At 44.3% G+C, this 13,064-nt stretch overlaps 1 protein-coding gene across 1 annotated transcript in view; it reads left to right on the top strand.

The window, feature by feature from the left end:
• The first annotated feature begins 456 nt into the window (after positions 1-456).
• CHRNB4 (cholinergic receptor nicotinic beta 4 subunit) overlaps positions 457-13,064 on the top strand; it is a 28,150-nt gene continuing 15,542 nt past the window's right edge. Inside the window, exons 1-2 of the mRNA XM_053272538.1 lie at positions 457-633; positions 7,371-7,516. Coding sequence (XP_053128513.1) covers positions 579-633; positions 7,371-7,516 — 201 coding nt within the window. The 5' untranslated portion in view covers positions 457-578. The remainder of the gene's footprint in view (positions 634-7,370; positions 7,517-13,064) is intronic.

Here is a 13,064-nt window from a genome sequence, read left to right as displayed (position 1 = left end):
TACGAATTCTGGCGTGCAAAGCATCTGCTCGGCGTCCGGGTTGGGCTGGATGACCTTTGGGTTCCTCCCAGCGCTACAGTTCCAGGAGATGAAGCACGGCCTGGACACAGCCCACTTTGGCACAGAGCATCCTCTTCCAGTCTTTTCCCATCCAGCAGCCCAGCCTGCCTCCGGCTCCAGCTCCCATCCTGCCAGCCATCTCATAAGCCAGCTCTTTCGATGTTGCAGCCGAGTGAAGTGTCCTGCCTAACGTGCTTGCCTGCTGCAGATGTGTTCACTGGCCCAGTGGCAGGATCCCCTTCTTGGATCTCACACATGAGGCTATCATGATCTCCTTTCCATGTTTCTCCCCTTTAAACAGCTGCAGAGTGGGAGGGATCACCTTTCCCAGGAGAGTTCCCCCTTAGTCCAGCAGACCTGCTGGGTCCTATAGCCTCTCGGCTTGCAGATCTGCATGCCTCCCCAGCTCTGCCTTGCTTTGGATTCCAATGCCTGGGCTACCTTGACAGCTCAGCCCATCCAGGATTCTCCCCCCACCAAAGAGCAGCCCTTCAACTTCACCTCCTTTTCGAACTGCCATGAAGGATACCAGCTGGCTCTTTTGCTTTGCTGTGGTTTGCTTCTGTATTCATGGTGAGTTCTCTTTTCTTTCTTCCCCATACAGTTTGCAGAAGGAGGGTCGCTGGCTAGCCGCACTGAGAGATCTCACAGGAGAGCCAGTCAAAAAGCCTTCCTAACTTCGTCCTTTTGAAAGGAATGGCATGAAAGTTGGGGTGGTGGTGGTGGGGGAAACCATTGCTGTTACTGGTGTGTTGTCTGCGGTAGTATCCAGATCCAGTATGTTTGCTGATAACTTAACCTGATCAGTGCCAAAGCAGAAGGGAACATCCTCTTTGGAAAAAGAAAAGAAATGCATATTATGAATAGGAGTGGATCTTAGCGAGGATGTGAATATTGAAAACCATCTCGTAGGTCTCCATCACTTCAATAATAGAAACTACAATAATTCAATGACAATAATAGCAAATGCAATAACAGGAACAATATTGCAAAGACTCTCTGCAGATGTTGGTCCTCTTTCATTTAAGTAAACAGGATTTCAGTGGTCGTTAAGATGTGGCTGAAACAGGCAGTGTGAGCAATTACCCAAAGCATGGGCTCTATCTTCCCAGTTTGGTAATACAGAGTGTGGAATGAAGTTATTAGTTTAGCAATGTTGTTTGTACAGTTGCCTTGAGCAATTACTTTACATCCAAATGCTTCACTAGGCTGAGGATCCAGGAACCCTTTCCAAAAGACTTCTCTTCGTTGTTAGGATTTCATGATCAAAGATGTACTTAGTTTAATCAATATGTTCACTGACACTTGAACATCATATTTTTTGTTAAAATGTCATGTGTTAGGATTAAACAAACAAGGCCTAGATGAAAACATTTTTTTAAAATCTAGGAAATTAACTTTTGACCTAAACAAATATTTCCTTCATCTATTACATTTTGGGACTCCTTCAATACCCATTTTAAAATGAAGATCCATAAGAAATTGCTTGCCTAGGACGCTACATTGATTTTATATTGCTAGAGTGCAGTGGAGCTGAAACTTATTTTGGCAGCATGAATAAATCATGTTCTATAGAATGTTCTGAAAAGTCATCACAATAGCATTAAATAATTTAGGAAGCTTGAAAACCCTAAATTTTATTTTCCTTCTAATTTGCTGATATCAGTGTTACATTTGGAACTGTATTAGAATTATACACAGTCTCCGACCGAGGAAGGTAGTTTTGCTAAGGAATTGTAATAAGAATTGTAGACCTGATCAAATTATTTAGAGTACAAGATCAACCAGCCTTTAAAAAAAATGAATTATTAGGAGACAGAGAACAATGAGATTGTGTTTAGTTTGCAGTGTTGCAGATCTGACAGATAACTTTGCCAAGTTCACTATGAAGAAAATCAATCAAATATTTGATAATCCTGTTCCTAATTGCTCTCCAGCTTCTGTGGTTGGAGAGTGGCTATCTCAGTTTTGTTACCTCTTTTGAATTATTAAATAATAAAGAATCTTTACAACAGGATCTTCTTTATTCCTGAATAATTAGTTACTCAGAAATGCTGCAAACTAAAATCGCTGCAAAAATAAACCAGGTGCAGGAGAAAGATGTCAGAAGTTACATACCAACTAGTGATTTTTTAAAAAAAGTATTATTCTTTTCTACTTTATAATTTTTAACCGCTTGGATTCAGGGGCTGTAATGCTTTCAAATGTTATTGGCCAAATGAAAAAAATGTTGATTTGCTTTGGCACAAATGAACCAAGTACACCAAGTACACTGCAGAAGTTTTGCAATGATTTGTGAACGGAGTGAAAATGGTAACGGCTTGTAAACCTGGTTATTTTGCTTGCATTGTGTGTTGTGTTCGGAACTTAATTTAACAGAACAGGAATTGACCTTAACACTGAATTGGGTACAAAATATATTTTGATGCTCTGAACTTTAAAAATATATATTAAAAAATCAAGCCAACGTGCTGCTGACATCTAGTGGTATATCCATATTTGCTTCAAAATGAGGAGAAAATAGCATTTGCCACTGGCTTGATAGTACATAGGAACATGGGAAGCTGCTTTATACCGAGTCAGACCCTTGGTCCATCTAGCTCAGTATTGTCTACACTGACTGGCAGTGGCTTCTCCAAGGTTGCAGGCACGAGTCTTTCCCAGCCCTCCTGGAGATGCCATCAGAGACTGATCCAGCAGATGCTCTACTACTAAGCTATCCTATCCCCCAAGGGCATATCTTACCACAGACAGCACTCACATGTAGTCACCGATCCAAACACAAACCAGGGTGGACCCTGCTTAGCAAAGGGGAGGGTCCATGCTCATTCTCACAAGACCAGTCCATAACGGCCATAATCTTCTCACCAAAAATTTAAATTGACGTCTGTACATCCTAGTGGGAAGGTAAAACCATTGCCTAGGATGCACACTTGATTTTGAATTATTTTCTGCGGTGCTGCCTAAGCAGCATTAACAACATTTGCGCATGCAGGCATACACATGCCCATTCAAGGCCCGCGTGGGAAAACAAGGGCCTTCAGTGTGTGAAGGCAAGCTAAGGGCCTCCTTTGTCAAGGCAAGGGATATGTGGTAGCAGTGGCTGTGACACACCTCTGCTCATTTGTGTGCAAAAAAAAAAAAAAGCTAGGCATGTGTTTCTTGGAGCTGATCTGGGAGCTGCATGTACCAGGGGTGGAGCTCTAACTGAGCAGATGTGTTCAAAGAACATGTGCCCGCCCTGCCTTCAGGGCCACCTTGCTCATCTTGCCTCCTCTCCACTGCTGGCCGGCCAGCTAGCCGGCCACTCCTGGTGCTGTGCTCCACTACGCCAGTTTTCTCCTCCATCCCCAACGGCGCATGGATTACTTTCTCCTCCTCCCCTCAGCATTTGGTGCACATGAAAGCCAGTGTGTGGGAGCCTGCACCGTTTCTTTTAGGAGAGGAGAGCTGGTCTTGTGGTAGCAAGCATGACTTGTCCCCTTAGCTAAGCAGGGTCTGCCCTGGTTGCAGATGAATGGGAGACTTGATGTGTGAGCACTGGAAGAGATTCCCCTCAGGGGATGGAGCCTCTCTGGGAAGAACATCTGAGGTTCCAAGTTCCCTCCCTGGCAGCATCTCCAAGATTGGGCTGAGAGAGGCTCCTGCCTGCAACCTTGGAGAAGCTGCTGCCAGGCTGGGTAGACAATTCTGAGCTCGATGGACCAAGGGGCTGACTCAGTATATGGCAGCTTCCTATGTTCATATGTACTACTCTCCCCTGCTCATTATTGGTGTCTGGCCCACCTTCAGTCTGTTGCAGGCTGCGTTGAGTGGCCGCGGTGATGGCGGAGCCCTATTTCGGTCCTTGTGCTCCCAACGCTGTCACCATCACCCTACTCTGCTTCCCTTTCTGCTCCCTCCACGCCTCTTCAGAACTGGCACCTCAGGAGCGGCAGCACTAAAAGGAGTGGATGAGAAAGCTGGCACGAGCACGCCGTCACCAGGGCAGGGGGTGTGCGTGCCGCTATGAGGAGGGCGCTGCCTCGTCACGCCCCTGGCATGGCAACACGAAACAGATGGTTGGACATGCTCAAATTTAGTACCGTATTTACCCCAATAGAAGATGGCTCTGAATTTAAGAGGAGCCCCTTAAAAAGTAGAGGTTAAACACAGGTTGTACCTGCATTTACTCGAAAGGAATAAGACACTGAATTTAAGATGACCTCCTGATTTGTAATGTCAAAAAACTGGGGGGGGGGCTATTCTTGGATTCAGGTTAATCCAGTCCTCTCAATTACTTGTATGAAGGTGGGGGGGGGGGGAGTCATTCCTTCCTTGTGGACTGGAAGGTTGTAGCTTGAATTCGGCCTTCCCCACCCCTTATTTTTTCACCCAGTTTTTATTATTTATTTTATGTATCTATTCCGTTTTTATTCCGCCCTTCCGAAATGGCTCCAGGCAGTTTACAATTAAAACAAAACCATCAAAATGCCCTGCTAACTGAGCAAAGAGGCACCTTTTTAACGCGGCGATTCTCTTTATTTAGCAGGGGGAGAGTAACTGGCCCTCTCCACCCCCAGCACAGCACCCCTCCAGTGACTGTTGCTGGTGGCTATCTCATGTTTCTTTTTAGATTGTGAGCCCTTTGGGGACAGGGAGCCATCTTATTTATTTGTTATTTCTCTGTGTAAACCGCCCTGAGCCATTTTTGGAAGGGCGGTATAGAAATGAAATAAAATAAAATAAAATAAAATAATAATAATAATCAGCAACAATATTGATAATAAAATTCAGCCATTCCAGGTCCTTGGGAAGGACTCGATGTCTGGATAAAACAAGCCAGTCAATAACACCTGTCTGACTGTGTAAAATAATAATAATAATAATAATAGCTGCAAAACTTTACTGAGAACAGCCTCTATTTTGCAGTGATACCTATAACAAAATTCTGGCATCCCAGGTCCTTGGGAAGGACTCGATGTCTGGATAAAAGAAACCAGTCAATAACAGCTGTTTGACTGTGCAAACAAAATCATCATCATCATCATCATCATCATTATCATCATCATCATCATCATCAATTAATCGTTAAAACAGAGATTATAAAACGCCATACAACAACACTTAAACAATTGAAACAGTTCGGACTTGGTGCATCTTTATTTACAGATGACGTTACCATCCAGCCTTTCTTCCATGCTGGAAAGCAAAGCAATCCCACAGGGTTCCTGGCCATCTCCCATCTAGGCACTGGCCAGACCCAGATCTGCTTAGCTTCTGCAAGGCAGCTGCATCGTGCACCTTTGGACCACACTCTAGTCCGAGGCTTGGACTAATGGATTCACATGCAATAATTGGGAAAGAGGCTTTGGCGAATCTGGGCGTCCAAACTGCAGCGGCTTGTCAACAATAAAATACGGCCATACCCTCCACCATTTCATGGATGAAATAGGGACAAGCCTCTAGGCTGGCTGCCCAGCTCCCGCGCCCTCCGTTACACATGCTGAAGGCGCTGCTCCATCTGCTGCATTTATGCTTCAATTACGTGGCCTGAACTGCTCTAGCAGCTCTAGCAGCTCTGTCTTTTGGGTTAAAGATGTACAGACGTAGGAAGCTGCCTCCTGCTGAGTCAGACCCTTGGTCCATCTAACTCAGTATTGTCTACCTGGACTGGCAGCAGCTTCTCCAAGGTTGCAGGCAGGCGTCTCTCTCAGCCCTGTCTTGGAGATGCTGCCAGGGATGGAACTTTGAACCTTCTGATGCTCTTCCCAGAGTGGCTCTATCCCCTGAGGGGAATATCTTACAGTGCTCACACTTCAGGTCTCCCATTCATTTGCAACCAGGGTGGACCCTGCTTAGCTAAGGGGACAAGTCATGCTTGCTACCACAAGACCAGCTCTCCTCCCATAGAAGGATATGCTGCTACAGAATGAACCTGAGACCTTCTGCCTACAAACAGATGCTCTTCCACTGAATTAGAGCCTTATCCCCTAAGGGGAATATCTTACAGCACTCACATGTAGTTTCCAATCCAAATGCAAATCGAAGCAGATCTTGCTTAACATAGGAAGCTGCATTCTACCGAGTCAGACCCTAGGTCCATCTAGCTCAGTATTGGCTACCCAGACTAGCAGCAGCTTCTCAAAGGTTACAGCAGGATTCTCTCCCAGTGATATCTGGAGATGCCAGGAAGGAAACTTGGAACCTTCTGCATGCAAGCATGCGGATGCGCTCCCCAGAGAGGCCCCATCCCCTAAGGGAAATATCTGACAGTCTCCCATTCAAATGTAAACCAGGATGGAACCTGCTTATCAAAGGGGATAATTCATACTTTCATACTTGCTACCACAAGACCACCACAGTCTGGTGATGCAAGTGCTACTGGGACTCAGTGGACCAGGAAGAATTAAGGGCTCCCCTAACCTGAAACCGGAGGTTGCCAGACGGCCATTGGGCAATCATCTGCAATGCGATTCATGGTTAGAAAAATTAACCATGGGTTTGACTACCTCCGATTTCACGTTAAGTGCGAACGCGGCCAGTGTCATGCTGTATAACATGAAACATGTAATTTGTTGGAGATTTATGCACCAATACAAAGGTCTTACACAATACACATGAAAACATGCTGAATGCATTTCTCAGAGCAGGGTTCTCCAGCCTTGGGTCCTTCTATGTTGTTGGACTACAGCTCCCATCATCACCAGCCACAATGGCTAAAGGGATGATGGAAGTTGTAGTCCAACCGCATCTGCAGGTGCTAAGTTGAAATCTTTGGAAGCCTTCAAAATACACAGGATACTGGTGTCTAGTTACAAACATCTCTATGAACAGTCAAGAGGTCCCCAAGCCTATCTTATTTTTTGCCTCCCTACGTTTGTCAGCACAGCGTAGTGGTTAGAGTGTTGGACTAGGACCGGGAAGACCCGAGTTCAAATCCCCATTCAACCATTAAACTCAGTGGGTGACTCTGGGCCACTCATGTATCTCTCAGCCTAACCTACCTCACAGGCTCCTTGGAGGAAGAGCGAGATATAAATGTTTTTTTAAAAAATAAAAATCTGTCAACTTTATCCTCTCCTTACGACCGGTTTTTCAGTGAGTGACAGCATGGGGAACCTGGCACCTTCCTCTGCTCTTAAAGTTATCTCCCCACCACCGAACCTTCGAACCACCCAGTGTTTGAACCTGTTCAGAGGCCCATTAAAGGGCCTCCAAACAGGTCCGTGCACATCCCTATGACTTGGTATATGGCAGCTTCCTATGTTACTAACATTAACAGAAGCTGGTCTCCATTCTGTGACTCTGTTTCGTTTCCTTCGTTACAGGAAGTGACACGGCAGATGCGGAGGAACGGCTAATGAACCATCTCCTGAACGGTTCACGCTATAACAACCTAATCCGCCCTGCCTTCAATTCTTCACAGTTGGTAGTTATTGAACTGCAGGTTGTCTTAGCTCAGCTGATAAATGTGGTAAGTTTTAACACCTCCTTACTAACAGGAGGAGATAAGCATTGGGTTGGCACTGTTAATATTAATTATAATATAGCAATGATTACTTAAGCTATATTTTAATATATTGCTTTATTTATTTATTTATTTACTTGACCCATTCGATGTCTAGACTGCCCTTCCAAAAATGGCTCAGGGTGGTTTACACAGAGAAATAACAAATAAATAAGATGGATCCCTGTCCCCGAAGGGCTCACAATCTAAAAAGAAACGTAAGATAGACACCAGCAACAGTGACTGGACACCAACAACAGTCTGCCTGATATAAGTGTTTCCCAGCGTGGTGTAGTGGTTAGAGTGCTGGACTAGGACTGGGGAGACCCGAGTTCAAATCCCTATTCAGCCATGAGACTTGCTGGGTGACTCTGGGCCAGTCACTTCTCTCTCCACCTAGCCTACTTCACAGGGTTGTTGTGAGGAGAAACTGAAGTATGTAGTACACCACTCTGGGCTCCTTGGAGGAAGAGCAGGAAATAAAATGTAATAATAATAATAATAATAATAATAATAGTCTGGGGAACATACTAGCAGGGATTTGAACCCGAGAAAGCCCAGAGCAGTTTGGGATACCTCCTGGATCTAGGAACACAAATCACATGGTCAGAATGAATGATAGAAATATAATCAGGGAATAAGCAGGACCTGACAAGGCCAGAACAATAACTAGGAATTTGAATGTCATTAGGAGAATTTATAAGGAACACCACAGATTGAGTCTTAACCTACTTAGTGCATTATCTTTGGATGCCTGATTCTTGTGCTGGAAGCTTTTATCTGTAAATCTGTTGTGGCTTTGCTTTGCAAAAAGGCCTGTATATTCACACAAGGTCTGCCAAGAATTGCTGAATTACCCTTCTGGCTTTCTCTGCTACAGCCAATGCATTTTCGCCCTGGATTGCTTAGCTACCCTGTTTAAAAAACTTTGAACCAATTTGAAAGAGGGAAATGGAAACGGGTGCCATCTGAGGTTAATGTATCTCTCACCCGAGAGAGCACTGTTGAAAACAATAATCACCTTTCAAGACTTTGCTGTTTACATATATATAATTTGATGTGTAAATAGCATACATTGTGTGTGTGTGTGTGTGTGTGTGTTGTGTGTGTGTGTGTGCACTAACTGCCCTTGCTAACTGGGCAAAGAGGCACCTTTTTAACGTGGTGATTCTCTTCATTTAACAGGGGGAGAGTAACTGGCCCTATCCACCACCAGCACAGTACCTCCAGTGACTGTTGCTGGTGTCTGTCTTACGTTTCTTTTTTGATTGCGAGCCCTTTGGGGACAGGCAGCCATATGTATGTATGTATATGTATGTATTTATTTATTATTTCTCTCTGTAAATTGCTTTGGAAACTTTTGTTGAAAAGCGGAATATAAATATGTGTTGGTGTTTTTGTTGTTGTTGTTGGTGGTGGTGGTAGTGGTGGTGTATGTGTGGTGTATACATAAATAAGTGTCCATCCCCTGCTAACTGAGCAAAGAGGCACCTTTTAAAAGTGGTGATTCTCTCTATTTAGCAGGAGGAGAGCAACTGGCCCTATCCATCCCCAGCACAACAGACCTCTAGTGGCTGTTGCTGGTGTCTATCTTTTTTTAAAGATTGTGACTCCTTTGGGGACAGGCAGCTCTTTTATTTATCTCTCTGTAAACTGCTTTGGGAACTTTTTTTTTTTTAAGCGATACACTCATAATAGAAATACATTTAAAAATATATATATACTATAAAAATAGCCATGCTGGATTAGGCCCAGGGGTCTATCTAAGAGGGGTCGACAACCTTGACATTCCAACTGTTGTTGAAAGACAACTCCTATCATCACTATGTGTCTGGGAATGACAGGAGTTGTAGTTCAACAACAGCTGGAGAACCAAAGTTGCCTACCCTGGGCAATCTAGTCGAGGGTACTGTTTTCCAGAGTGGCCCACCGGATGCTCTGGGAAGCCCACCAGCAGCAGCCAAGGCAGATCCCTTTGCTCCCCTGTAACTGGCATTCAGAGTCATCCTGCCTCAGAATCTGGAGGTAGCATGTAGCCATCAAGGCAATAGTTCATGAGCCATGCCCACAAATTCCTGCCGTTGGTACCATCTCAGGGTACCAAGGGCTCATCGTGATTTCTGGTGACCTCTACCCCTCCGGAGGTGGGAAATGGGTGATAGCACAGTTGTACTGACAGCTTTCTGTCTGTGTGATCACCTCTGCTTTCTTCGTACCCTCAAACTATTATTTGTTTGTTTATTTATTTATTTAAATGTTCTTATACACCGCCTCCTCCAAAGACCCTAGGCGGTGAACAACAAAACCAATAACAATTAATTAAGATAATGATAATAATGATTATTATCGTTATCGTTATCATTATCATTATCATTAATAAAGGGCAAACGCCTGGCGAAACAGGTGGGTCTTGAGAGGGGCTTAGAATCAGCCAGGGAGGGGGCTGAACGAATCTGGGGGGGAAAGAGTGGGGTAAATTTATTACTAAAATTAACATTGGGGTAAATTTACCCCAATTTTATTCGGGTAAAATTGTAGTCATTTTTGTGCAAAGGAAAGGGTTAGGGTTAGGGTCAGGCCAACAATGAACAAATTGCTACACTCTCTCCTCCATAGAGCACTCTTTGGAGGACATTATTTCCTGCCAATTTTCATTTCAATTCCTCTGACAACAGTGATAAAATGCTATAGTAGTATTTGTGATAAAAAAGCATTTAAACCACTGCAGACGCCATGGTCAGGGCTAGTCTTGTGGCAGCAAGCATGAATTGTCCCCTTTGCTAAGCAGAGTATATCCTGATTTGCATAGGAATGGGAGACATGTGTGAGCACTGTACGATATTCCCCTGAGGGGATGTGGGACCGTTCTGGGAAGAGCATCTGCACACTTGCCTGCAGAAGGTTCCAAATTCCCTCCCAGGCATCGCCAAGATAGGGCTGAGAGAGATAATTTAAATAAGTCTTTAGTGTGAGACATATTTATGGCACTACCCCGTCTCAAAATTAGCAAGCTACGGAAATTCACAACAAGTAATTGCCAAATCGTTTCAATTATGGCATGTCAGCCAATATTGAATTGAAGGGCTCCACATTATGAATTATCTTTCGTTGATCATATTTTCCCTATCTTCATAAGCATTATCAATCCTTCCATCTTTGAAACAAATCATCCTCTTGGAAGCCATTCTGAGATTGATGGAATTGTACCAATTGTCCATGTTGAGGCAATTAATATAGGGGCTTCTAATAATGGATTATTGATTAAAAGTCTGCTACGCTCTTCAGAAATTTCCAAGTAATATCATCCTAGGACTAAAAAATAATAGAGGTAAAGTAAAGGTAAAGTGTGCCGTCAAATCGATTTTCGACTCCTGGCGCCCACAGACCTGTGGTTGTCTTTGGTAGAATATAGGAGGGGTTTACCATCGCCTCCTCCCGTGCAGTATGGGATGATTCCTTTCAGCATCTTCCTATATCGCTGCTGCCCAATAGAGTACCAGAGGGGATTCAAGCCGGCAACCTTCTGCTTTTTAGTCAAGCATTTCCCCGCTGCGCCATTAGGTGGCTCAGATAGCCTATACATTCATTCATATATGGTGATATGCCAAATTCCAGTTTGCTTTGGAGAATAGATCACTAGAGGCTTAAGACATATTTGTTAGATCTGGTTTATTTATGAATATACATTAGGAATATAGGACCATAGGAAGCTGCCTTATACTGAGTCAGACCTTTGGTCCATCTAGCTCAGCACTGCCTACTCTGACTGGCAGCAGCTCTCCAAGGTTTCAGGCAGGAGTCTTTCCCAACCCTACTTGCAGCTGCCAGGGATTGAACCTGGGACCTTCTGCATGCAAAGTAGATGCTCTACCATTGAGCTATGGCCCTCATCCTGTAATGCTGAGCAGCAGAGGGAGTTGAAATAGAAGAGTACAAGCAGCATTAGGTTATATCAGTTCCCCAGAGAGAAAACCCTGCACCCTAAGAGGCTCCAGCTTTTCTGCTCACTTAAACATTTCAGCCTCTCCAAAATCCTGCTGGAGTACTGTGTTTCTCACCTAGCCAGGTTGCTATCACTCCCCACTGGCTGTTGCTATTAATACTATTATTTATATACTGTTTGTCAACCAAAAATGTTATCGAAGCATCACTTTACATAGCAAAATTACAGGAAAAGGGTTCCCTGCCCTAAAAACAAACACAAGGTAGACACCATCAACAGCCACTGGGAAGATGCTGTGGTGGGTTTGAATGGGGACTGATGCTCTCTGTAGAATCCAAGGGAAAGAGTGGTGATATGCAAGGACAAGGCAGTGGAGTGGAATCAGGAATATTAATAGTTTAATGAAACAGATATTCTATACAGAGAGGCAAATGCAGACTGCTTTTCCATGCTCTTGCTGCTGGCTGTTTGTTAGCCCTGCCTCTGCTTTGTTTGCTAGCCCCGCCTCTTGTTACTGGCTGTTTGTTAGCCCCACCTCTTTTCAGTGCTCTTGCTGCTGGCTGTTTTTTAGCCTCACCTCTACTCCAGGAGTGGAATACAAGTAACTAAAGCCCCATTCAAAAGCTGGCCTGGATCAAGGAATGGATTAAGAGGGGCAAGGGCAGTCTGCCTTCAGTGCTCTTGCTGCTGGCTGTTGGTTAGCCCCGCCTCTACTCCAAGCCTGGAATACAAGTAACAAGTAAATACCCCCATTCAAAAGCTGGCCTGGATCAAGGAATGGGTTAACCAAAAACACCACACTCTCCAACTCCTGGGAAATAAAAGGGTGCATCTGCCCGGTGTAAAGCCCTCTTCTCCCCAGGGAGTCTATTCCACATTGAAGGGGCTTGAGAGGAACCAGGGACCCATAAAGATAGGTACAGGTAAAAGTAAAGTGTGCCATCAAGTTGATTTCAACTGGCGTCTACAGAGCCCTGCGGTTTTCTTTTGGTAGAAAGATAGGTACAGTGCAGCAGTGCTGAAACAGGATTTACTAAAAGACAAGAACTCAGAAGGTGTCTCAAGTGGTTCACGCTCCCTTGGCCCCTCAACATAGAGTATCCAAATGTCTGGAAGGGCGTGCTATGTCATAGTCCGACCCTCTCGTGGTCCTCTGGCTGAGATGGACTGTCTCCTCCAGGGACAACTCTGGAACAACGTGTTTTGTGGATTTGGTGGTCAAAACGTTCATTCTGAAGAGCTTTGGCAGCCTTGGGTAGACTTTGGTGTCCGTAGGGAGCCATTGAGAACCTTTAGGAGCCATTGCTCTAGTCTTTGGGGACATATTTCTGCGGAGTCTTTGCAAGCCTGTGGGAGCCTTTCTTCAGACATTCCTGTGCAGATTCTTGGAGGAGCCTCTTGCAGCATTGTGCAGCTCTGGTAAGATGCAAATTATCACTTTAATAATTTTGATTTTAATAATGATGAAATTAAACTATTCAAAGCAAATATTTAATTTGAATATTGGTAAGTAATTATAGTACTGTACTGTGCCGTATAACTGTAGTTAATTGCAATTAAATTGCAATTAAA

The sequence above is a fragment of the Hemicordylus capensis genome, chromosome 10 (assembly GCF_027244095.1).
Source record: "Hemicordylus capensis ecotype Gifberg chromosome 10, rHemCap1.1.pri, whole genome shotgun sequence".
NCBI classification, from domain to species: Eukaryota; Metazoa; Chordata; class Lepidosauria; order Squamata; family Cordylidae; genus Hemicordylus; species Hemicordylus capensis.
The sequence above is the reverse complement of the archived record's forward strand: the minus strand, read 5'-3'. Positions and strand labels throughout refer to the sequence as shown.